This window comes from Mustela lutreola, chromosome 4 (assembly GCF_030435805.1).
Source record: "Mustela lutreola isolate mMusLut2 chromosome 4, mMusLut2.pri, whole genome shotgun sequence".
NCBI classification, from domain to species: Eukaryota; Metazoa; Chordata; class Mammalia; order Carnivora; family Mustelidae; genus Mustela; species Mustela lutreola.
This window is the reverse complement of record NC_081293.1, coordinates 107,036,911-107,062,117: the sequence shown is the minus strand read 5'-3', so window position 1 is coordinate 107,062,117 and position 25,207 is coordinate 107,036,911. Positions and strand designations below refer to the sequence as shown.

Genomic DNA, 25,207 nt, shown 5'->3' with positions numbered 1-25,207 from the left:
AGGCTTCACTGTCCCGGGAGAACCCCAAGATATGACTCAAAGCCTACCATCGACAAAGAGCGTGGCTTCCCACAGACTGAGTGAAGGGGGCACTCGCCTCCTGTCTCTGCTGTAATGACTTGTCATAGATAGGGTGCCTTCAAGCAACAAGTCCATCCTATCACTGCCTGGAGTCAGTCGTCTGAAAACCGGTGTACAGGGATGAAATCAGGGCGCTCTGCCTGGAGGCGGTGACAGAGTCTGTTCCTATTCCTTCCAGCATCTGCTGCCTCCTTCCTTCCTGTTCTTTGTCCTCCTCCTCTCTCTCTGCCTCTCCCTCTTCCAAGGGTGCATGTGCCTGCTTTAGGACTTACCCTGACAATCCAGGAGAGTCTCCCCTTTCCATGCTTACTTGAATAACGTCTGCAAAGTTTGCCATTGAAGCCCTTTCAGCCCTTTCAAGTACTTTCCCAAGTTTCAGACCTGACACCTTCGCAGGCCAGTATTCAGCTTACAGAGGGCATGTTGGGGTGGAACCAAACAGATAAGGTTAGAAACAGAAACTGAGGACATGTTCTAGTGCCCCTGACTTCTTGATTGGAATTTGAATTTTTCTGCAAGGCGGGCACCTGAGTGAACCCGGCTGCTCTAGAGAGATGTGTCCATCTAATCCAGATGGATTAGAAAGGAAGCCGGAGGTAGGGAAACTAGACAGGGTGTTGCATTCCCCTGGACTGAGGTCACTGACATTGGCAGAAATTGATAATGACTCTCATTCCTTTCCCTGCCTTTCCTGTCCGTTTGATCACAAACCTGGAAGCCTTATCTGGAATTATCTATGACCCTTACTTTGCCGTCCTTTTATGGGTGTCCGATCCCTAGAAAGCCTAGGAGCTGGGGGAGGCTGGGTTCACTTACAGCATGCGGATGGGAAAGCTTTAGAAGCTGAAGGGAGTCCTGGTGGTGTAGCTGCCTGAGAGGGTTGTCTTTTCTGGACTGTTCTGGGAAACAAGAGTCTGGATCCTGACGGTGCTGGGGCGAGCCTCTCTGAGCAGCGAGGAGTCTGTGGCTCTGGGCAGGTGTCAGCCCTCCCAGTGAGTGCTGGACCAGAGCCGTTTGGCTTCTACTTATGGGACTTCTGTGAGAGACACTGTCCCTTGAGTTCTCCTGCGTAGTGGCCCTCAACTCAGTGCCTCAATTTCATCAGATGCCAGATTTCCCCGTGGAAATATTGTTCCCTTTTGAGTTCTTGCAAATTCACCCAAACTTGCTTGCAGAGAAGGATGTGAAGTTCCCGGTCAAAACTGCAGGCAAAGGTCACGGTGGGATTCTGGTGAAATTCTCAAACGCAGGGGACTCTCAAGGAGCTTAGCAAACCAGAGCACGGAAAAGCCACAGAGAAGTTATGAGAAAAGGAAAAGGAAGCTGGCAAAAGTCATGTTGAAAGTGATTTCAGAGAGGCTGTGTGTGGGTTATAACAAAGTTTCTATTTTCCCTCTTTGGAAACAATTACAGAAGTGTCCAAACACAAGCGCTGGGGCTCCCTACCTGACCAGCCGCCAGGGGCACATTCTGCTGGACCTGTCAGCCTTCCACCTGGAGGAGTACTTGCTGGTGCCGTCGGAGAGACCCAGGTGGGTCCAGATTGTCCCTGGGTCTTTTCTGTTCTTCAGGTCACTATGGAAAGCCTATTGTTTCAACTGCCAACATTCTTTTTCTTTCCCTTCCTTTTCTTTTCTTTTCCTTTCTTTTTTCTTTCCTTTCCTTTCCTTTTCCTTTCTTTTCTCTATTCTCTTTTTTTCTTCTTCCTTTCTTTCTTTCTTCTTTTCCTTTTTTAAAGATTTTATCTATTTGAGAGAGAGGGAGAGAGAGAGAACACAAGCAGGGGGAACAGGAGAGGGAGAAGCAGGCTCCTGGCTGAGCAGGGAGCCTGATGTGGGACTTGATCCCAAGACCCTGGGGTCACAATGTGAGCCGAAGGCAGATGCTTCACCAACTCAGCCACCCAGGCACCCCCTCAAATGCCAACATTCTTAAAAACTCAAAAAAGTCAAATGTTTAACGTTGATGCTCATAAAAATTCCAAAGAAATGCTGCCGACCTTAACAAGGTTGCTCACTGCTGGTTTTCGCTCTCCCACTTGGTGGGTAGGGGTGAGATGGGGGTCCTATCAATGGAGATTCCCTCACTGGAGCCGAGAGGTGGTTTACCTGTTTGGAGGTTAAGGGCAGCTAACATCCCAGCACAATGAAATGGCCTCCTTTGAGATCTCCCTCTCCGCGCAGCGTCTGACATGTGGACGTGGGGCCGACTGCCATCCTAGGCAGTTTCTGGGAAGGCTCTTGTTTGGTGCTGAATCTCCTTGAGCCTGGTGGGGGTGGGGATCTGGACGAGGAGTGTGGGGATAGGCGCTGCTCATCACTTTCGACTGAGGCCACGTTTGCCACGCCAGCAGATTTCCTGGGACCTCAAGTGCATCCTGTTTCTTCAATACAGAAGCCTCCCTGGGCCCTTCTGCAGGGCCTGAGACACCCTGTGACTTTTCCTGCATCCTCCTTACCTTCACTGCCCCAGCAGCGCTCCCTCCCCCGACACCTCCCAGTGTGCTTCCGCTGCCACTCCTGCTGCCCCTCTCTTAGATCTTTTTATTTTTTATTTTTATTTATTTATTTATTTATTTATTTTTTAAGATTTATTTATTTGAGAGAGAGAGAGGGAGAGAGAGCCCAAGCTGCACACGGATCCTGATGCAGGGCTCGATCCATTGACCCTGAAATCACAACCTGAGCCGAAATCAAGAGTCAGAAGCTCAACTGACTGAACCACCCAGATGCTCCCAAGATCACCTCTTGTGTTTTTACACATGTCCCAGGCAAAGGCGGGACTTATATGTCTGGGGCACAACATAATATCTGGCACCTAGAAGGTGCCCATTCATTGTCTCTCAAGTGAATTCACCCTGGAATGAATGAATGAGTGAATGAATGAATGCACTGAGCCCAGTGGGAATGTATCCTTATTCCTTTGCCTCAGTTCTGCTCAGGGAAGCGGGACTGTCCACGGAAGGCTGTTCTTCAGTCTTACTCTATCCAAAATTAAATAGGAGCCTTCCTTTTTAATGCCCCACAGTTTTGGGAGCTCTGCAGGTTCCAGATACTGCAGAGCACAGCCCGTGGGATACGGAGGGAAAAGGTGTTGTCCCCACCCAGGGAAACTCACAGAGTTTATCGCGTGAGCGATAAACCAGCAGACAGACCGTGGAAACCTGGGCTGACAGGTGAATTAATGCTTGGGGATGTTGGGTGTTGTGAGAGCCCAAAGAGGAGGAAGTTGACCCCAGCTGAAGTCCTCTGGACACCTTCCTGGATGGGGTGATTCACAGGACAGAAGCCAGAGAAGGGAAGCAAAACAGTGCAAAGTGGGGTAGCTTGAAAGAGTGATGGATTATGTGAATTATGTAAATTATGCAAATTATGTAAACTATGTAAATTATGATTATGTAAATCAGAATAGTCAATCTGCAGGAGGAGTGACTTTTAATTAAAATAGTTAGCTTGCTGGTGATCACCCCCTCCTGGACATGACAGGCATTTCCTAACCAAGTATCAGTCCCCGTAGGACACTTTCCAGTACAGCAAGTCTTAGCCACACTTGCTGAATACACAAGGTCCACCATGGACGTCTGATCCAGGAGCCCCACCAAGCCCGTCTGTACCCTGAGCCCCTGCGCGGTCGTATCACCAAAGGTGGATGATTAGGGGGCTACTGTTCTCAGGCCATCCTAACTACTTAGTGGTGATGGAGTGCCCTGTGCTTGGATGTCCTGGCTCAATGGTTAGAGCACTGACTCCTGGGGCACTTCGGGGGCTCAGTTAAGCGTCTGCCTTTGGCTCAGGTCATGATCCCAGAGTCCTGGTATCAAGACTTGCATCAGGCTCCCTGCTCAGTGGGGAGCCTGCTTTTTCCTCTCCCTCTGCCTGTCTCTCCCTGCCCCTTGTGTGTGCTCACCCTTTCTCTCTCTCTCTCTGTCAAATAAACAAAATCTTAAAAAAGTAAACAAAATAGAAAATAAAGCACTAACACCTGTTCCTGTTATCAGGCTTGGGGGCTGGTCTTTCGGGGTGCAGATCCCTGATCAAGATCAAGATGCAAATCCAAATACATCGCAACCAGACACTCTGGCGAAGGTAAGAGTTTCCCTCCTTTTCCTTCCTGTGTTAGAGAGTATCTGGGGAAACTTGGCATGTAGATATACTCACGGGCATGAGGGGAACCGAAACAGACCCTAGCATTTTTTACTATGAAGGCTGGGTGGACTGAAAGCCAGCACAGAGAAGACGTTTTTACTCAGAATTGCTAGTATGGATCTGGTTTTCAAGCCCTGCTGGGACGATCCCAGTGAATTAGAAATGTTTCCCTCGGTATCGCTGAGAATATGTGGGAGGGCTCTTCAGTTGTGTGGAATGGGAGTGGATCCAAGGAAACATGCCTTGGTCCACCAATGATAACTCAGAGGTGGTGACTCACAGCAGAAATTCTCCAAGGAAGGAAGGACACTGTTTTCAGATGGGGAAAGACCAGAGATTCAAAGCTTTCATTGCCAGGGATGGGTGAACTAGTCTGGTGTCGGTGCCTATTGGGAGAGAAATCTAGAAAGGATAGAGTGTGGTGGTGGGGGTTCCTGCGTGGTGGGGGGGGGTCCTGCATTGTGGTCGGACTTTCGTGGACCACGGCAAGGGCGAGTGACTGCTGGGGCTCCCCTTGGTGGAACCAAGTATCTTCACAAGTATTTCAGAGTGTAATCCCTGAGCAAGTTTTCATATTCATGATTCACAGTATAATCCCCGATGGTAGTTTTAACCGTCGTATTTCACTAGGTAATCGCGGACAAAGAATGACCATCACCATGTACCCCTGGTCACAAATTTCTCCTTTAGCTGAGGACTCTTCCTGTCTCTCTTCCTCTGCGGGCAGCACCCAAGAGAAGATTGATTGCTCACGAGGAAAATATCAGAATTCATAGCTTGGGAGAAAAATAATCTAAAATACCTTCGCTGGCTTCTTGAATGTCTGATACAGCTAGTACTAAAATGTGCCAAATTGGTATAAGAAATCTGTTCTTTTCCTTTGAGAATATTTTACCTTTTCAATCTATACCAGTCCAAAACAATTTTCAGAGCGTGTAGGTGTACAGACATGTGGGACTGGCAGTCTGGGCTTCCTGGAACCTGCTCCTTTTTCTCTTTCTTTTTCTTTCTTTCTTTCTTTTTTTTTTTTTTTTTTTTTTTTTTTTTTTTTTTCTGTCAGAGAGCGAGAGAGAGCGCATGCACTAGCAGGGGGAAGTGGCAGGCAGAGGGAGAGGGAGAAGTAGCCTCCCAGCTGAGCAGGGAGTCCCATGTGGGGTCTTGATCCCAGGACTCTGAGATCATGACCCAAGCCAAAGGCAGATGCTTTACTGACAGAGCCCCCCAGATGCCCCACTTCTGCAGTTTCTAATGTCATTTTCCAGACACAGGCCAGCATGTGCATTGTATTGGGATGTCTGGGGAACAATCCCCTTTGTAAGGAGCTAGGGAGTTAGGGTGCCTCAGTGGCTGTGAAGGCGTTGGCTGTCTGAAGGTCCCCAGGAGCTCTTGGTGGCTGATGTCAGACTAAATCACTGCATTCCCTTTTCAGGAATTACCACTGGCCTTGGCTTTGGCCTTTAGGGTATGATTGTAAGAGGCTGTCTGATTTCCATAGCCTCTTTGTAGAGAAAATGGGAAATTTGCATAGAAACAGACCAGGGTGAATGAAAGTATTATGTTGTAGAATGGCTGTCCTGGGGCCTTTGTTATTTGTACACATCTGGAGTGTTCAGCTTGTTTAATCCAAACACCTTCCAGAATGTAGGCACTTCAGATAAGGCCACCGCTCCCTGCCCAGGGTTTGACACACAGTCTTCCATGCTCAGAGGGATTTGAGACGTTTGAACGTCCAGGGAGGGATCTTTTTCCCTCCTTGCAGCTACTTAGTTGCTTTTCTAAAACACAGTTACTCGTGCTCTGAGAGGAAAGGTCTGTTTTGAGGTGTCATAATGTGTTCTTGAAAGCAGATTAATGTCCTCCGTCGGTGACCAGATTTTCCTGTGTCCTGACTTCCAGGCTGGCGGGGAAGGAAATCCCACATCTTATTTGCAGAACATAGCCTCGTGTTTTAGAAAATCCTTCTTCAGGGAAGAAAAAGAAGGGAAGGAGGGGGGCAGGGAGCCGGGGGGACGGGGAGGAAGGGAGGAAGGAAAAAAAGCTCTTCCTTTGGACTCTGCTAAGTCTGAAATGTTAATTTTCAGATCACCCTAAAGTATATATAACTTACCTAAAGAATTTAAAATTCATCCCAAGGAAGGGCCAGTTAACAGAACTGAAACAGAAGGTCAAGAATGCTCCCCCTCTGTGAATTACTCGTTCCCTGGCAAGGTGATTCTGTATGGCAAAGAACCCCAGGCCGTCACCAGCATCAACAAGGGAAGGTCGGTTGTTGATCTCACTGGTCCGAGGGGCCCGTGCTCAGCAAGTGTTCTGGCGTCCCTCCCCTGGCTGAGGCCCCTTCACCTGGTGCTGGTCCTGCTCCCTGGGTGTGGTCTCGCTCTACCTTCTCCACGGCCACTGGTTGCTCTCTGTCCCTTGCTTCTTTGTCATCTTCGATGGCCACCTATGAGGGGACATTTGGAAATATACCTTTTGGGCAACAGGCTGCTTCTTGCCTATAGAGAACTGGACTCAGACCCCTTTTCCCTTGGTGTCCTCTGCTGGCAGGACCCTCCTGACCTCGCTCCCTGGGAGGTCCTGTGGGCTGTTTATCCGCCTGAGGTCCGTGGCTGCACACGGTTCTTGCTGAGACACGCTGCTCCTGCAAAATGGATGCCCTGGTGTTTTGGGACTGTCAGGGTACAATGGGGCATCTCCCTTAGGTTCCCAGATGACCTTCTGTCCCCCTGAGAGGGTCACTTAGCACCACCCTTGCAGCTTCCAGCTGCCACACCCCTGACTTGGTCTCCATTCTGCGGCCATCTCCTGGCATTTTGTCTCCAGACCTGCAGACCCCAGCCAAGGAGTGCATTGGGCACAATTTCTATCTTTGAAGTTACCACAGGTGATGCTTTACCAGATGTTTTGAACTGCATCTCTTCTGTTATCGATATCTATTTTCTTGCCATTCCCCCCTTGCACTTCTAAAGTTTTTCTCCCATAATCTCCAGATTTTTCTAAATGTTTCTTTGTCACCCACATGTTGATCTTAAAATCAATGCCATCTGTTTTTTGTGTTAGTGACTGTAATGAGGTTCCTGTGAGTACGGTACCAATGTGTGTATCAGCCACCCGCTGCCACGACAGTGCTGTGTAAGATGCTGCCCTGGATCCCCATGGCTGCCATAGTACGTCTTTATCAGGTCCTGAGTCCAGGGATCCTCCTGCTGGAGGCTCAGTGGCATGGACCTGGTCACTCATGCCCACGTGTGGGGGGTTGGCTGTGGCCTCCTCAGCATGATGTGGGGGACTCCACTCATCAGAGGCATAAAGGGGCTGCAGGCACAGGGGAGCCGTTTTCAAACCCATCCTGTGCCACATTCTGTTGGCCAGAGAGAGCCACGTGACCGAGCCACGCAACTGAGCCCATGTTCAGAGGGGGGAGGCATAGGGCTGCACGGAGGGTGTGGAGGACGCGGGTCATAAATGCAATCAGACACAGGTGTTTCTGAGCCTCCGGAGAGTGGGATGGGGAGTGAGTGAGCTCCCAGCCACGCTGCCACCGATTACAGCAATGACACTTCAGTCTCCATACCCATGTTCCCTGTCCTTCCTCAGTCAAAAAGAACCCCACCCTGCTTTTAAATAAATTAGATTAAAACAAACAAATGAAACACAATGAAAACAGAAAACCCTGACCTAGGGAAAAGGCCACTATAGTCTCTCCTCTTGCCCTCTGGTGAAGCAGTCAGGGAGTCACGGCGTGGGGCAGAGCCAGGTCCTAGACATCCATGCCAGGAGTTCCAGTGTCTACTGGCAGGGTTTTTTCTACTGTATTCACCTGTCCCTTGACTTCAGCAGGATCCCAGCTTTCTCTCGTTTCCAGAAATATGGCAGTACCTGGGTTGAGAGACCAGGCGTGGCAGGATGGGTCTGTATGGGAGGAATCCTTGTTGGACGCACAAGGTGGCCCTGGTCTGTGACATGAGCCCCCAGTTTAGTGCCAACCCCCCCATCACAGAAACTGTGCCTTCCCATGCTTTTCAGAACGAAGTGTGTGAATTCCACACATCTGTAAGTTTGCAAACACACATTTGTGTCTTTAAAGTTTGCGGGCATCTGGGCGGCTCAGTCAGTGGAGTTGGCAGTGCTTGATCGGGGTCACGAGTTGAAGCCCACATTAGGCGTAGAGATTACTTAAAAAATACAAACATATGGGGCGCCTGGGTAGCTCAGCGGGTTAAGCCGCTGCCTTCTGCTCAGGTCATGATCTCAGGGTCCTGGGATCGAATCCCGCATCGGGCTCTCTGCTCAGCAGGGAGCCTGTTTCCCTCTCTCTCTCTGCCTGCCTCTCCATCTACTTGTGATTTCTCTCTGTCAAATAAATAAATAAAATCTTTAAAAGAAAAAAAAATACAAACATAAAAAAATAAAAATAAATAAAAAAAATTGTTACACAATCTTAGATCTGCTCAGACTCACCTTAGAAGACCGTACGATGTCCTAGGTCCCATGGTTAGTCCTGCCCAAATGGGACGCCTTCCTCTTTGGAGTTTTAAAAAAAAAATTCACAAAAATATCTCTGTGACCTTAAACTATTCCAAGAGGAGGGTGAGTAGCTGGCATGACAGAGAAAGGGGTCTGTTTTCTGAATTGCTTAAGGAAGTGAGCTATGGGAGAAAGACTCGGGGAACCTTGTCTGGTAGGGGAGTTGTTTTTTCGAAAGTAATGAGAGATAGTGTGTCCCTCAGCCATTCCCATGAACACACAGCTGCCCCTGGGATCCTGGTGGGAAGACAACAGGTTCTAGTGGCATGAAGTGGAAAAGAATGTAGTTGAGAGCCAGGGACTTGAGGTGTGGCCCTCACTTTGCAAACGGTGTGGGCCTGGATAGGTTCTTCTGAGCAGGTTCTGACTTCATGGGGATCAGATCTGCTTCTGCAGAGAGTGGTTTTGGGTCAGAAAAGACAGCGCTAGAGAAGCGAGCTGTCCAGTCAATGGAGTCAAGACCAGAAGTGGACGGTGATGTCCTCAGATCTCTCCAAGACAGCTCCCCAGCTTTACACAGTGAGTGTACTTCAAAAAAAAAAAAAAAAAAAAAAAAAGAAAGAAAAAAAAAAGTTCATTAAAATGTTGATATCTCGAAATACAGATACTGATGGTTCAACTAGTCCTTTTCCCTGCTCCGTATTATCTCGGCTGTGATAGCACTGTCTGTCTCCTGTTCTCTCTCACGTCTTCTGCCTGTCCCACGGACGTGCGACTTTATTCTCCACGCTCAGCAAATGCTCAGTTCCATTTATTTTGAGAAATAATGTTCCACATTCAGTTATTAATTTGAAAGTAATCATTTTTTTCTGATCATTTCCTCAGCTTTTAATTTGCAGGTCAAATTTTATTAGCTTACCAACAGGGAAAGAAAAAAAAAATGATGGGTTTAGGTTCTTTTTTCGCTGTGAGAATATAATTATAGAGCAACATTCACATTTGTTCTGGGGAAAATTCATCTATTTTTAGCTGGAAATTATATGCTTGAGATAAATATAAAATTAGCGGACAGAGAATTTCACTGCTCTCTGCCAGCCATGCGGGGACACGGTGCTGGGCCTGACATTCAGGTGCTGTTGAACCTAACGGACACGTGTCCTTCTTGTCCAGGAGTTACTGACGAAGACTGAGGAACTAATTTCACGAGAGCCATTATGTCACCTCTCTCTCGTAGGTGTGGTACAATCAGAAGGGCTTCCATTCCCTACCTTCCTACTTGAATCATCTGAACAACCTGATACTGTGGAGACACTTACCGCCCGACCGGGACTGGAGACAATACGGTAATGTCGTTTTTCATGCATTATCAATTGCTGCTCTCAAAACACAATGTCTTTAAAGGTGGAGGAGGTAGAAAAGATCAAGCCTATGAATGTGAAGCGTGGTGGGAAGGTTTTCCTAGGGCAGCCTGTTCCCATATAAATACATGCAAAGTGGTAGGCCCTATGGGCTTCTGTTTGGGATCATTAACTGGTCTTAGCTTCTCGCACTTATGACCAAATCTGCACAATGAGGGGGTAAGAGATGATGGAGAGTCCCCCCTTGTGACTTTAATCTTACAGAACCAAAAATGATTTCTTTTTAGGACGTTTTTATATGGAGTAATCTTGTAGATAGTAGAGATCACCCATCTTGTAGGGAAGGCAAACATCATCGTCTGTTCTGAGCTGGGCCCTCAACTCATCAATTATCTAAGCTGATCGAGGACTCATGGCCTGTGCTTTCCTATACTGAAATAATGACATTATTTGATATTTAGTTGAAGAAGACTTATTTTGAAAAAATTGACACAAGTTCATTTCTGGAATCCAGAGTGAAGCTATTGATTTAAGGGGATGTTATTGTTTCCTGCGGTGGCATACATTGTAATTTATCAAATTCTTCCAGATTCTTTAAAAAAAAAAATAAAGTCATAAAGTCATCAAGTGTGTAAGCACCAGCAGGCCACACATATCATAATATATTCACAAGATGTACTTGTTGAAGCGTCAGTCTTCCTGGGCATAAACGTGGAGCGATTACCCTAATGTTCTTGCTCTACCCTAGCCCTATCTTTTACTTCCATATTTGTTTTCCTTTATCCACCAAGTTTTTTTTTTCTAAGATTTTATTTATTTATTTGACAGAGAGAGATCACAAGTAGGCAGAGGCAGGCAGAGAGAGAAGGGGAAGCAGGCTCCCTGCTGAGCAGAGAGCCCGATGCAGGGCTTGATCCCAGAACCCTGGGATCATGACCTGAGCCAAAGGCAGAGGCATTAACCCACTGAGCCACCCAGGCCCCTCCGTTATCCACCAAGTTTTTAATAAAATAAGATTAAATTATTTTGTGACACTTTAATTATGTTGGAACAATAGTAGGTAATATACAAAAGTGAAAATATGCATGCCTAAGAAAAATAGGAAAAACATGGAGGTCCCTCAGATGACAGACAGCAGAGCCCTATCAGTAAGTGCCTTGAGTGTACGGGGGTCTCTAGTAGAGATGTAACACCCGTGGTGTCATTTCATTTTTCACAGCGGTTTTGTAAGATGGCCAGTATTAACCTACTTCACTGATTAGAAAACCAAGGTTAAGAGAAATTGCCTATTGGCGATGGCTCTGGGCAGGGTAGGCCGTGGGGCCGTGCTGTGGCTCTAGGTCTGGTTGACAGCAGAGTGAGGGGTCACTTCTGAAGGGCACAAGCGGAACCGCTTCCTGGGCAGGTGTCGCAAACCACGGATCTTGGATCTTGAAGGATGGGCATAAGTTTGATTGAAAGCTACTGTATTATTAGCACGGGAGAATCATAGTGTCCTTTCAAGTTCAGTGGCAGAGTCCACTTTGACCTTGTCGTAAAGGTGAGTGTAGAGAGACAACTGCGGTTGGTTGAGGCCAAATTCTGTTTGACCTTGTCTAACAGAGTGAGGACTATACACTTTCCTTATAGACAGCCTTTACCTCTATTGGAGAAAGAGAATGTTGTGATCAAAGTGATGTATTAGACTAAATAACCGGGAAGCCGTGGGCTAAAGGGCAGAGGTCTGTGGCAGTCAAGTGACCTGTTGGAAGTTGGTTGCTCACATGTAAGACTAGCATGACTCTGGAGGGAAAAAAATGAAATTATAACATGCAGACAGGTGAGAGAAAAGGTTGAGGCATTAGTCGTGGGGAAAGGAGAGAATTTAAAGAACTTGACAAGTAAGGAAATGTAAAGAAAGGGTTTAAAGGATATAGATCAGAAATCTGAGGTTTTAAGAACAAAGGATGGTCCTGGTCGGTCCAGACGGGATTATAAAGGTCTAAGTCAGGAGAAATGCATGTTCAGTGAAGGGGTAAAATGGTGCGTACAGGCGCAGAGATGCCTGGTTTGAGTCACACGTTGAATGAACATGTGCCGCGTAGGATTCAGAAAAGGAGAGGGACACAAGCTCAGTACAAGGAGGGTGAGCGAAACCCTCCAGCCTTCCCCTTGATAAAGATGGTGGTCAAGCCCGTCAGGGAGCCATCCTGCGTGGGGCTTTAGGAGGTGGGAGAAGGCAGGGCTTAGGCTGGTCACCTCCGGAGAGCTGGTCCCGTGGAAGTGTAGGGATGGAGATCCCATGGGTGGAAAGACGCTGAGAGAGGCTATGGGTTGTAGGAGACTGAACACTTGTCCCTGTTCTGTGGAAGTTTGCTGAAAATGAGTGAGAACAGAAACTGTGTGTGTGCACACGTGCGTGTGCAAAACAAGGAGTGACTGGAAGTTTGGGAAGGAGGAGAGAGTGAAAGGGAACATTTGGTTTTTAACTTTACATTTTACTCTTATACAAGGTATAAAGGTAAAAGCATCAAATACTACAGATCTGAGTTAGTGGGAACGGGGCATACGAAGTGTAATTGTGTGACATCAGTAACAGTGTGTGTGTGTGTGGGGGGGGACCATAAAGGAGTAGAGATTTTGGGTACGGTGGAGATCCGATGTTGCCATGAGATCCTAAGGGGCTCGTGGCTTGACTGGGCATGCTGTCTAGATAGCTCTGAGATGAGAGGAGGAATCAGGCTGGGGCTGAAACCTGTGTCCCAGGAGATAAAAACCATGATCGCAACTAAAATTTCCGTGCCCAAGGAACAGAGTGCTGTCGTTACAAAAGGAACCTTAACTTGTAAGAGCTTGAGTTAAACACGTAAGTGTTAAATTGGGTTCCAGCTGTGAGCCACAGTCTTGAGTCCAGCGTTTGGTCAAGTCCTTGTGTCCTGGGTCACTGGCTGGGGTCACGGGAACAATGGTGTCCTGAGGTGGGGGTCAGTCTACTTGTGTGCCGTGGGGCTGGCTTCCCGGGTGAGATGACATGCATCCCGGGAACGTCTCTTCTAAGGAGTGGAATCCTTGTTGGTTGAAAAGTCATGCTGACCTGAAAAATACATTTATCCTCTGTTATTGGAAACTTTAGTGATATTTTATTTGTTTCTGTCAGAATTTCAATTCTCATGTGCCTTGTTGAGATGGTGGTTGTGCAAAAGGAAGGTTTGGGCCGCGAAGAGGGGACATACCAATCAGAGCGCCCAGGAGAAGGTTTGCACATTAGTAGCCAAGGGTTGATTAGGAACCCTGTGCGGAGGGCTGGGAACAGGAGTGTCCTGGGTTCCCCTGGGTGCTGGTCTCAGCAGCTGGGAATGGGCAGAGCTAGACTCCCTGCTTCATTGTTACACTGAAACAAAAGCTGCCGACTTACAGCTTGGATGAGCCCCGAGAGCAGAGCCTGTGCCCTGCTCCTCATTGGGCCCCAGCAGCTGCCCAGAACCGGGCTACAAGGGGCACCCTGGTGACACCAGCTGTATGACCACTGTACCACACAGCACAGCCTGCTCTCATCACGGTGGGCCTGTGACAGCGTCTTCAAGACATGGACATCCCTGCGTTAGAGATGCAGGAACTTCCTGCATCTCTAAGGCAGACCTTAGAGACCTTAGAGACTCAGACCCCCGAAAGGAGTCTCCAGAGCCTGGGGTGGGCCCCCTTGCTGTGTCCCAACACGTGGGCAGCTTCTCGGGGCCCCTCGTAAGCACAAGCTCAACGTAACGCAGGTGTGTGGTATAATCCATTTAAATGGAGTCGTCTTCTCAGTCCCGGGAGGCCGGCGCTGGCTTACCAAGAGCAGATGCGGTTTGCACAGTGAATTCTCCAGGTAGACTCCTTCCTCCTGCACTGGTGTCCTGCTCCGTGACTGTGCAGATGGCTGGGACACACTTGGGTGCTGGGACGGGTGGTCTGTTGGTGCTCCCCGAGGTGCGGCCATGGGAGTTTGTCCATAGAGGAGAAGACCACGGCGCGGAGGGCACATCTGTGGCTTTATTCCTTCCCGCATTTCCTATTGGGAGTTGGGATACTTGCGAGGAGTTGGGATACTTGCCATGTAATACTTCTCAGGATTCCAGGGGAGATGGGGTCGGTGGAGAGGCCCAATCCCAAATCGTAACCATGCCTTTCCATGCACGTCCCATGGTTAGCGGCAAATCTTGTCCCTTCTGCACATGAAGTGCAATGTCTGTCTTTTCACCAACATACTTCCCTGGCCCAAGGCACCGCCTGCTCTTACCCGGGTGCCAGGACTGAGGTCTTGGGGGCACCCCCTGTGCTCCCCTGGCCCCCGGCCCACGTCTTGGGTCTCTGGAAGTGTCCACAGTCACCCATGGAACGTGTTCCTCAGATCACACATCCCTCTGGCTTCATCATACTAATCATCACTAATAATAAAAAACAAACCCTCCCCCGTGACCTACGGGTCCTCCCACGTCTGGCCCGGTGGCTCCTCAGCTTCTCTCCACCTGCCCGGCCCACCCCTGGGGGTCTCCCCGGCACCTCCCCTAGATCCCCACCTCAGGTGTTCCCGGTCACTATGACCGCAGCTCCTCTGTGCGTCGGCCCCTCTGTGGGCCAACCCCGTACACCTGTCATCCTGTGTACCTGCTTGTCTCTGTCAACATGGTCTGTCCCTCTTTCTATACTGTTTTCTGCTCAACCTTGTGCATTCTTTTTAAAAATATTTTATTCATTTATTTCAGATAGAGCAAGAAAGAGAGCGTGAATATTTGGTGGGGAGGGGCTGACGGAGAGGGAGAAGCAGGCTCCCTGCTGAGCAGAGAGCCCGATGCGGGACTCGATCCCAGGACCTGAGCCGAAGGCAGTGGCTTTACCCACTGAGCCACCCAGGCGCCCTAAATAAACATATCTTAAGAAAAAAAAATGTCCATTCAGGTCCCCTGCCCATTTTTTAAATTCAGGTTATTGTTTTGATACTGAGTTACAGGAGTTCCTTATATATTTTGGATATCAACTTTCTATATATTTGGTTTGCAAATATCTTCTCCCATCACATAGGTTATCTTTTCATTTTGTTTGATTGTTTCCGTGAATTGAGCTAGACACAGAAGAACAAAAACTACAGGATCCCACTTGTCCGGGAGATCTAAGAGGGCTACAGTCACAGGAGCAGAGAGGAGTGGGGTGGCAGATACCAAGGGTCACTGGGGAGGAAGAAATGGGGAGAGGCTGGTCAAAGGGTATGAAGTTTCAGTTATACAGGTGATGAGTGTTAGAGATGTGATGTGCGGCCTATAGCCTAGAGTTTAAAGTACTGAATTGTGTTCTTAAAAATTTGCTAAAAGAGTAGATCTTAGATTGCTTTATTATCACAAAAATAAAGACAAGGTAGGTAGGTAGAGAGACACCGAGATTCGGATAGGGTAGGAGGAAATGTCTGGGGAGCAAAGGGTGTGCTTATGGAAATGACGGTGGTGGTGGCTTCACAGGTGTATACTTAGCTCTGAACTCATCAGGTTGTGCACATTAAATATCTGCCGCTTTTTAAAAAAGATTTTATTCATTTATTTGACAGAGAGAGAGAGACACAAGAGAGAAGGAGCACAAGCAGGGGGAGTGGGAGAGGGAGAAGGAGAAGCAGGCTTCCCGCCGAGCAGGGAGCCCCATGGTCCTCAATCCCAGGACCCTGGGACCACAACCTGAGCCAAAGGCAGACACTTAACGAGTGGGCCACCCAGGCTCCTGTATCTGCTGCTTTTTATATGTCCATCACTCATAGTCCATAAAGTGTCTTAAGAAAAAGAATGAGTGGGAGCCCCTGGGTGGCTCAGTTGGTTGGGCGTCTGCCTTCGGCTCAGGTCATGATCTCAGAGTCCTGGGATGGAGTCCTATGTCGGGCTCCCTCCTCTGCTTTAGGGGTCTGGAGAGACTTGGGAGCACTGGGGTGAAGCGTAGGGGACACTCTGGGAGTGAGGGTCTGAGCACTGAGATGGGATCTCAGTGAGGGATCTCGGAGGAACAGCAACCAAGGGACGCGCCAGCCGTCACATCCAGTGTGGTCCCAGAGCTGCCCCACACCTTGGAGTCACAACATGTTGTGAGTTCACACTCACGCAAGTACAGGGAAATGTGTGAACTCTGGGAACCGAAGACAGAGCAGTGGGAAAGGCCAGGCTGAGGTTCAGAGTGGGGTAAGCGGAAGCTGGCTGGGACCTGCTACATGGCGATCCCATCACAGTATAAAAATGCAGTGGATCTGCACATCCTATGCTTTCAGTGTTCACAATGTTCAGTGTCAGATACATTTCAGTGAGAAAGGAGCTGGCTGAAGCCCCTTTCAGTGAGAAAGGGGCTGGTAATACACATTTTCGCTAGATACAGAGAATCACCTTATTGATTGCAGCTCTCTCCCTTACTCAGAATTTTTGATTAAAAGGATAAGCACAAAATATCCCCTAAGAACCCAGAGGAAAAGATGATATAAAAACTGACAACAGAAGAGCCAGAGGAATTAGGTGGAGCAGGAAAGCGGACGAACAGTGACTAAGGAAACAAAGCCATGATGTCGGAAGGAAAGTAGCAGCAAGAACAAACAAATCTGGGCCACTGTGAGAGTTAGACTGCTCTCGGCAGTTCCCAGGCAACCTTCCTGAGCTGGGAGCCGGGAGTTATGGAAATAGCCATCATCGATGAGCAATTCTGCTGAATTCTCAAAAATTCAAGGATAAAGAAAAAAATGTTTTTTTGTTGTTGTTTTCTGTTTTTTTTTTTTTGTTTTTTGTTTTTTTTTTTTTTTTTTTTTAAACATTGAAAGTAATACAAATAAGACCAGCTTCTGACTCTGGAAAATTTGCCTTGAGATGTCCCCTTTGATGCAGGCATGATTTTGAAGCGTGTTGTGCAAATTCTAGGTTTTGAGATTCACCTGTTGTCTTTGGTCAGAGCATGCATTTTGCTATCTTCACCATCTTCTATTTGATGGGGGCTTGTTTTGTGGTCTGTGCGTGGTCTGTGTGGGTGCAGCTTCCATGGATGATTAAAAACATGTCTTTGGGGGCGCCTGGATGACTCAGTGGTTCAACGTCTGCCTTCTGCTCAGCTCATGATCCCGGGGTCCTGGGATCAAGTCCCATGTCAGGCTCCCTGCTCAGCAGGAAGCCTGCTTCTCCCTCTCCCTCTGCCCTGGCTTGTGTTCCCTCTCTCGCTGTCTGTCAAATAAATAAATAAAATCTTAAAAAAAAAAATGTGTCTCTGGCTGCCCTTGGTAGCACCACTCCATATATGTCAGTCGGGCTCTGTCCTTTGGTTGTAAGGCTCACTTCCTCTCTGTCTTCACTGGTTTTCTGTCCGACGGGACCATTGTCTCATGAAGGATTGAAATGCCCCAGTATAATTGTGGATTTATCCGTTTCTCCGCTCAGCTGTATTGGTTCTCGATTCCTGTATTTTGAGGCCTCAGACGGTTGGTGCATACACTCTATCAGTCTTCGCCTTTTGACTGGTGTATTTGCGATCGATGGGCTTCAGGCACCAGTGATCTCAAGTCTGGTACTTCATTACCTGTTTTGTTTCCTCTGGTTCTTTTCTTGTTCTCCTGTGAGTGACTCCCGTGTGCTCTCCTGTCATTGACTTGGACAGCTTTTCCATTTTGGTTTATTTACAGAGTGTTTGGTATATCCCTTCATCCACTTTCCTTGGTGGTAGTGTGAGGAATACAGGGGTGACTCCCAGGGTCCCTTGCTCTCGGCAGTCCCCATCCTGCAGGCTTCTGCAGTGGCTCATCTGGGGTTGTGAGAGGCACGAAGGACACCAGGAAGTTCACTGCCACACGCCACACTCTTCCTCACATCCTGTCCCCTACCTGTCAGCTTCTGTGCTTGCTGCTGTGTGATATCCAGGTCCTCGTGAGGGACAGGACCTGGCAGGGTTGGATCTCCTCCAGCTCGGAGGAACCAGCATCTGGTCTCTGACTTTTTAATCACAACCTCACAAGCTGGTGGGTCAGGGAACACTGCCTACAGAATATGGAGAGAAAAAAAAATTACACCCCAAATTTGGTCCCAAATGAAGATGTTGCCATCAATTAAACAAGCCATAGAGATGACTTATGTTGGATGTGTCTCAGAAACCCACCATAGACATATCCTAATAAAAAAGAATACCCAAGGATGTCACTTGAGAGGTTAATCAAAAATAAGATCACAACTATATTGAATCCACAGAATGAATAAAAGAACTTGATGAACATTGGTCCTAGGGAAACATATGGATGTGAACGTTTGCACGTGTGTGACGGAAACATTAGTTGAAGGTCAAGAATGATTGATGCGGTAGAAGATAAAGAAAGTGAAGCATAATTCAATAATGACATGCATGTGCCGAGAAGACCTTGGACATTTTGAAGTAATTGATATCAAAGTGCAAACAATGATTACCTCTGGTTGGTTTTGAATTAGATTAGGACTTATTTTAATTTGACTCTTTCTTTCAAAGCTTTTTACAGTTGACGTCTATTATTCAATAAGACTAATATCCTTAACACTGCGGGGAAAACAGTCTTTAATCCAGGAGAGAATATGAGGAGGGAAACAGAGGGGCATCTGGGTGGAGCAGTCCATTGAGCGTCCGACTCTTGCTTTCAGCTTAGGTCGTGGTCTCAGGGTCGTGGGATTGAGCCCCACGTAGGGCTCCATGCTCAGCCCAGAGTCTGCTGGAGATCTTCTCTCTTTCTCCCTCGGCCTGTGCTGCCTGCCCGAGTGTGCACGTGCTCTTTCTCTCTCCAAATGAATAAATTAATCTTTAAAAATGCAAAAACTTAAAAAAGAAGAGAGGAAGACAGAAAGAAAGCCATTGGTATACCTCTTGAAAAGTTCATAGATTTCTCTTAATACTCTATTGGACCAAAAGAACATTTTCGTCCTTCGGATCACACCGATGACTCACAGTGAATTAATCAAAAGAAAACAATGGTTGGTGCGTAGACGGAGGCAGGTCTGTTCATTTGGTGGAGATGCCTACACACATCTGGGCCTTGATACTTGCAGAGATGTACATTTTATAAGAGGAATGGACCCAAAAATGACTGTTGGATCAGAGACAAGTTAAGTATCTTCTATCATAATGGAGATCAGACAAAAGCACAGATGTGCATTTTTACAAATGACAGATATACAGAGTCTGGAAACCATGATGAGAATAGTAGATGAGGAGCTAATGTTACACATTTATACATTGCTGTGGGCCAATCCTTAGAAAAGCCAGAATATAAATGAGGAGAGTAATCAAACAAAGATCATTCAAGTGTATGCAGAATTTGCATGTTGAAACATCATTTCTGAAGACCTGTGACATTGCCGCCCCAGAGCCCCTTCCTTTCCTCGAGGGCTGAAACCGCAGCGGCTCCCGGGAGGGACCTGGACCCCTTGCTAACATTGTCAGCCCCAGATGCCCTCACAATGCCGTTGTCACCTAAATACAGTTCTGAGCACACACAGTACAAAGGGACTAACAGCCCAGTTACGGAGATTGTGCATTGCAAGAATGTGGTTTTCACAGAGAGGACGTCAAAGGCTATACATTATTTTGATTGTTTGACAAAAAAAGGATAAACTGGGATCCAGAAAGTCAGGGTTGTGGTCTCACTCTGCTGTGTTCGGCCCTAGAGAAGTCGACAGAACTTCCCTGTGCCTCGGTTTCCCTCCCCGTGTTTCCCGCCCCACCACCCCTTGCCGCTGCCCCGTCTCTAAGTTGAGGGCTGTCCCAGGACAAGCACGTGGCAGGGCGCCGATCTGTGAGAAGGGTCGTGTGCCCCCTCCGTCTCCGTGCATCTGTGCCAGGAGCTGTGATTTCTGAAGTTCCTCTTTTAAGGAGCAGCCGGCAGGAATGCGAAGGGTGTGAGGTCGCGTGTGGACTCCCGTGCTCTCCCTGCCGCCTCTCCTCGGAGGGTCGAGGGAAACTCGGGGCTCCCAGGGAAGAAGAGGGTCGTCTCCTCTGTGCTTTCTCCTGTTGCTCTGTCACTGTTGAGAAAACAGGCCCGCACGGCGCTGACTCTCAGTTCCCCCACCCCTTCTTGCAAAATACAAAATCTCAGCACCTGTGTAGGGAGGTGTCATTTGGATGTTGACATACGTATGTTCATTCCTGCAGAGCTGCTTCTAGGGAACGTAGGGATAGCAAATTGCAGTGTGGAAATGAGCAGCTTGGGCAGCTTTGGTAACCCTAGCAGCAGCCCGTGCCAGGGTTCCTGGTGAGCCCCTGCCTGCCTCTTGTCTGCTTTCAGGTCAAGGGGCTGCCTGCCAGCCCAGCACTGGGCACCGCGTGTTGTCATCGGCGCCCAGTCCTTCCCCGGGGTCCCTCCCCACCCACACCCTTCTTGGTGCCGCCTCCTCTGTGTCCTCCCGTGAGTGGACTGAGTCCCACTGGGGAACGGGAGCTCTGCAGGTGCGAGGGGAGAGGCTGCCTGTCTACACCCATCTGCAGGGGCTCGACGGGGGGAGCCTGTTGAAAGGGCACATCAAATCGCTACAAAACCCGGAGGAGACGTCGTCATTGTCGTCTGGAGCCCAGATTTCTCTTGCTCAGAGCAGAGCACGATCAGGATGTTGTTGATGCAGCTCTGACGCTGATGCGAGGCCGGCTGACCAAATCCGGTGGTAAATGCCCAGTGGGACTCGAGACTCTGAATGCAGGTGGAAGGGTTTTCCTGCTTATCCGATGGCTTCCTTCTTAAGCACTGTGCTGTACGGCCCTGCCTTTCTCCATATCTTATTCTTCAAAGAGCATTTGTCACTTTCACCACAGCCATCAAGATCTGGTGGGATGGTGGCCTTTTAAGCAGAGACCCAGGACCCTTCTGCAGCCTTGAGCCCTGAGCTGGAGGGCTGCCCTCCAGGGCCATGAGGACCCCCCCACCAGCCCAGGAGACAGCCACGGAGCATGCAGGCTTCTTCCAAAGAATGTATTTAAATATTTACTGTGTGTAGAATATGTAAATCGGAGGAGTCTTGAAAGTCAGCCCTGGATGGAGAGCTGTGTCCCCCCGAGATATGGAGGCACGGAGGCCCCGGGAGGGGAGGGCCAGCCGCGGTACTTGGTGGGGTTCACCAGCTTTGTCCTTCTCACACCCAGTGTAGGCAGACCCCAGAGCCAAAAAAAGAGCGGGATGGCTGGTGCGGCTGCTTCTCTCCGGCGGCCGGTTCTGTGCCGTGCGTCATCTCCTCTCCCTGCTGCTCTAGGGAGATGCTCACGGTTGTGCTTGCGTGTTTTTGCCACCACCGTGTCACGTGTGGAGGGAGGGTTCTTGCTGCCTTGTGTGCTGGCAGGTGAGTTGAAGATACCCACAGGCCTGGTACCCTGCAAGCGTGGGTCCTGCCCGTGTCCTGCCCGTGTCACCGGCTCAGGACAGTTGTCACCATTCTGCACTGCTGTTGTGGCTTCTGGAAGACCCGGGTGTGTCCAAGCTGGAACTCTTCACAGGGTCCCGTTTGCCCCAGTTCCTGAATGCTACCGGCTGACTAACAAAGATAGTCACGCAGCATTATGCCACCTTCTGTATCATGGAAGTCATCATCTGGTGACCGAGTCAGAAAAACGTATCCCAGAAACGTCCAGAACAGGGGTGTGACACATGGGGGACTGCAGGAGCCATGGCTCACTTCCCGGGGCAGAGGGCCACATGCAGTCCCACCTGCTAGAGAGAGGCCAGGGGAGGCCAGCACAAGTCCAGCACCTAGAGCCAAATGAAGGGCACAGATTCATCATGGAGGAATGAGGAGACAGAAGCCAATCCCAGAGCGCTGTTCCCAATCGTCCAGCAAGGACCCTGCCGTTGAAAGTAAGGAAAGATGTTTATGCAGCCTGATCCACAGAAAGCGATCACAGTCGTTGCACATTCTGTAACGGAACATTGGCAGAAGCGCTTGCTGCTTTTTGCTGCAGAAGGAGCCGGGCAGGGACATTGGACTGGCAGTCCCCCGTCTCCCTCCCACCGTACAGAAATGTTCCCTGGAAAATCAGACGTGTGTGTGAAAGAGAGGTGCATGGCACGCTGGTGGGCAAAGAGGGGTGGCACCTGCCGCTGGGAGTCTGGAACCCTAGCTACAGGCTGCCAGATGTGGGAGGCTTTCTCGGTGTCTGCTCTTGAGATCTGGCTTCTGCAGACGGGGGAGCTCGCATGGATGAGACAGAGCTGCTCTGTAGGAATTTGCGCACGTGCCTGACGTCCTGCACCACAGACAACACGTGACCATACGTGGCTCCTTACCGACACAGGGATACTGGCACCTGGCCTCTGCTCACTAGTCTGTAAGGGCTCAGGACCCGAGGACCGTCTTTCCCTTCCCTTCATGGTGTTCGGAAAAGGACATCATCACCGAGCAGCCGTGAGGAGGGAGTGGGCTGGACAAAGAAGCAAGGATCTTCCTTGACGTACGACAGGCTTTTGTTCTGATAAACCCATCTTTACTTGGAAATATCGTAAATCAAAAATGCACTGAACACAGCAGCCTCCCGAACACCGAGCTTAGCCCAGCCTATGATATGCGCGCTCAGAACACTTCATGAGCCTACACCGGGCAAAACCCTTGGGTACAAAGCTGATTCTGTAATAAAGCGCCGACTGTCTGCTATGAGTGACTGGATGCGGTACTGAGGGTGAGAAACAGAGAGGCCGTGTGGGCTCAGGAGGGCGGTCGGGGCATCGGCTGTCCACCCTTGGGACCGTGCACCTCCCGGGTAGCGAGCTGCCCCCAGCATCCCGGGAGAGGACGTGGCGCATGTCACCAGCCCGGGAAGAGACGCCATTCAGAATTCCAAGTACAGTCGCTACTGCACGTGTATCCCTTTGTACTTAGTACCTGTACTTGTGCACAGTACTTGTACTGTGAACTCAAAAAGTGCTAAGTGGAATCATGTTAAGGCGGGGATGTCTGTATAGGAAGAGGCAGGGCAGGCCCCCAGGGGGAGAAGAGAGACACAGTAGTGACCTGGTTTTCCAGGGGCAACAGTGGGGCCATCGGATGACATGAGAGTTTGGACGTCGTCCTACAGGCGTCTTATATCCGGGTGAAAAATATGGGCTCTGTGTTTCTTTCTGTTTCTCTGCGGGAGTTCTCTGGAAGGACTGGAGGGGTTTGGGGATACCGAGGAGAGGCGAGCTGAGAGACAGGCATGTCCCCCTTGTCCGGGGCAGGGTGTGGTGTGCGGGATGGGGTCTGGCACTAGGGCATGGAGGTGGTGGGAAGCAGCAGAGCCTGACCTCTTCTTGGATGTGTGTGGAGGGGACGAAGGGGAGGGAGGCTGATGTAGGTTTGAGTCTGATGACTCGGAAGATGACGGGGACATGAATGGTCCTTCCAAGCAGGTGGTGGGAAGCGTAGGAGCAGGCTGAGTGAGCCCAGGTTCTGTTTGGGATTTGACGCTCCTGTCAGGTGCATAAGAAACACCTGGGACCCTCAGGGAGGCCTGAGGAGACCCAGGGAGCTCTTGAAACTGCAGGGTACAGAGAGCTCGGGACTCTCAGAGGAGGAGGAAAATCCAGCTCCAGAGGGAATCCTGCTTCACCCCAGTTTTGTGACCCCAGCTCAGTCCTGGCGCTGTCTGGAGGATATGCAGACCCCACAGGGCCGCACCCTCACTTCCAAGCTAGTGACACTCCCAGGAGCCCAGGCCACCCCCAATTCTGACCAGTTGGGTGTAGTGACCCACCTGGCTCGAGGGTGCACCAGCATGCCTCACGAGACCAGAAAGCCCTATGCTTACAGTTAGTGGGGCTGCCAGCCACCTGATCCGGGGGAAACCCACACTCCCACATCCTCTTTCCATGAAGTCCCAGAGCTCAGCAGGCCTGACGCTCCAACCCTCAAGTCAGGTGATAGCCTTTGTTTTTTGAACTTGACTCCTTCGACCAACTTTACCTTCCCAGACAGCCTGAGTCTGTGTCCTGGGCTCCATCGCCTTCCTTCAGCTGTCAGAAAGCATCTGCACACTGCCTCTTGCCCCATGTGTGTACGTGTGTGTGCTTGCACGTACGTGTGCACACACACACACGCGCGCACACACACACACACACACACACAGGTTAGACAATTCCAAGATGCATCCACTTTCCTAAAAGAATCCAGTTCCTGAGCCCTCGTCTGCTCCCCACACGTCCTGGACGTTTTCTCATCTGGAAAGTTCTCATTGCCCTGATCAGCCAGGAGCCACGCACAGCACTGCACCTACACTTCGGCTGTTTCCAGATCCCAGCGGGACACTTGCTGCATTCCTGCAGGATCCCGCGGTTCTGCAAGCTCCCTCGACAGTCTGTGAGCTTCTGCACAGCCCCCGACAGAGCTGGTGGCTGCAGGTCACATGCCGGGCTGCCCAAGAAGCTGCCCCACGACTCTTCTGCCCAGGAAGAGTGAGAGCTGGCGTGTGCTGGAGGGACGGGGGTGGAGGGGTAGAGATCAAGCTCAAGGGAAGAAAGACGGATGGGAGAAAAACAGGTGGGGGTTACTGGTCCAGACAGGCAGAGGGTCAGGACCGTGCAACTCGGCTCAGGACAAATGTATAATCTTGCCCAGGGTCTAGGGAAGCAGCCGGCCGGCTTTCCGCACACATGGCGGGAGCCCGCGGCAGAACATCAGGACAATATTAATTTAAAGCCAAACAAATTGTTCTGGAAAACTGGACAGTGGGGTTGCTGAACCAATGGCTTCCCCTGTCCTTTCCACTGGGAGGGAACTTGCAACAGGGAGTGGCGGAGCCCAGGATGGAAGGGGAGAGGCTGGCAGAGCGAGAGAGGGGAGCAGCTGGTACAAGGCTGAGCGACAAGGCTCTCAGGGCAGGACGAGATTTGGAGGACTCCGCTCTGTTCCGGGTCCGTGCCTCTTCCTTTATTTATATTCACTCGTAGCCCGCGGCGCTTCGGTAAAAATTTAATATGACTTCGTAAGAGAATGCAAACCACAGGTGGCAGGCTGCACTAAGTGAGTGGAAGCGGAAGGGGAACGCAAGAGTGGCCCGTGGCGTGGGGCTAGGATGTGCTCCCCTGCGGCCACACACTTAGCTCTGCCATAGCCCATCCGAGAGGGCCGCGCCGCCGGTCTGACGTCTGGCGATAACCTGAAACTAGCTGTCGTTTGCTCGGGGTTATGGAGTCCATGGTGCAGTGTGGACCAGCCTTGGCTGGGG

The 25,207-nt window shown here is 49.7% G+C and overlaps 1 protein-coding gene across 1 annotated transcript in view; it reads left to right on the top strand.

Annotated features, from left to right (window-relative positions):
- The window catches only part of ABCA13 (ATP binding cassette subfamily A member 13), a 320,534-nt gene that overhangs the window by 211,182 nt on the left and 84,145 nt on the right, over positions 1-25,207 (top strand). The window contains exons 47-49 of the mRNA XM_059172525.1: positions 1,495-1,613; positions 4,079-4,166; positions 9,928-10,036. Of these exons, the coding sequence (XP_059028508.1) occupies positions 1,495-1,613; positions 4,079-4,166; positions 9,928-10,036 (316 nt within the window). The remainder of the gene's footprint in view (positions 1-1,494; positions 1,614-4,078; positions 4,167-9,927; positions 10,037-25,207) is intronic.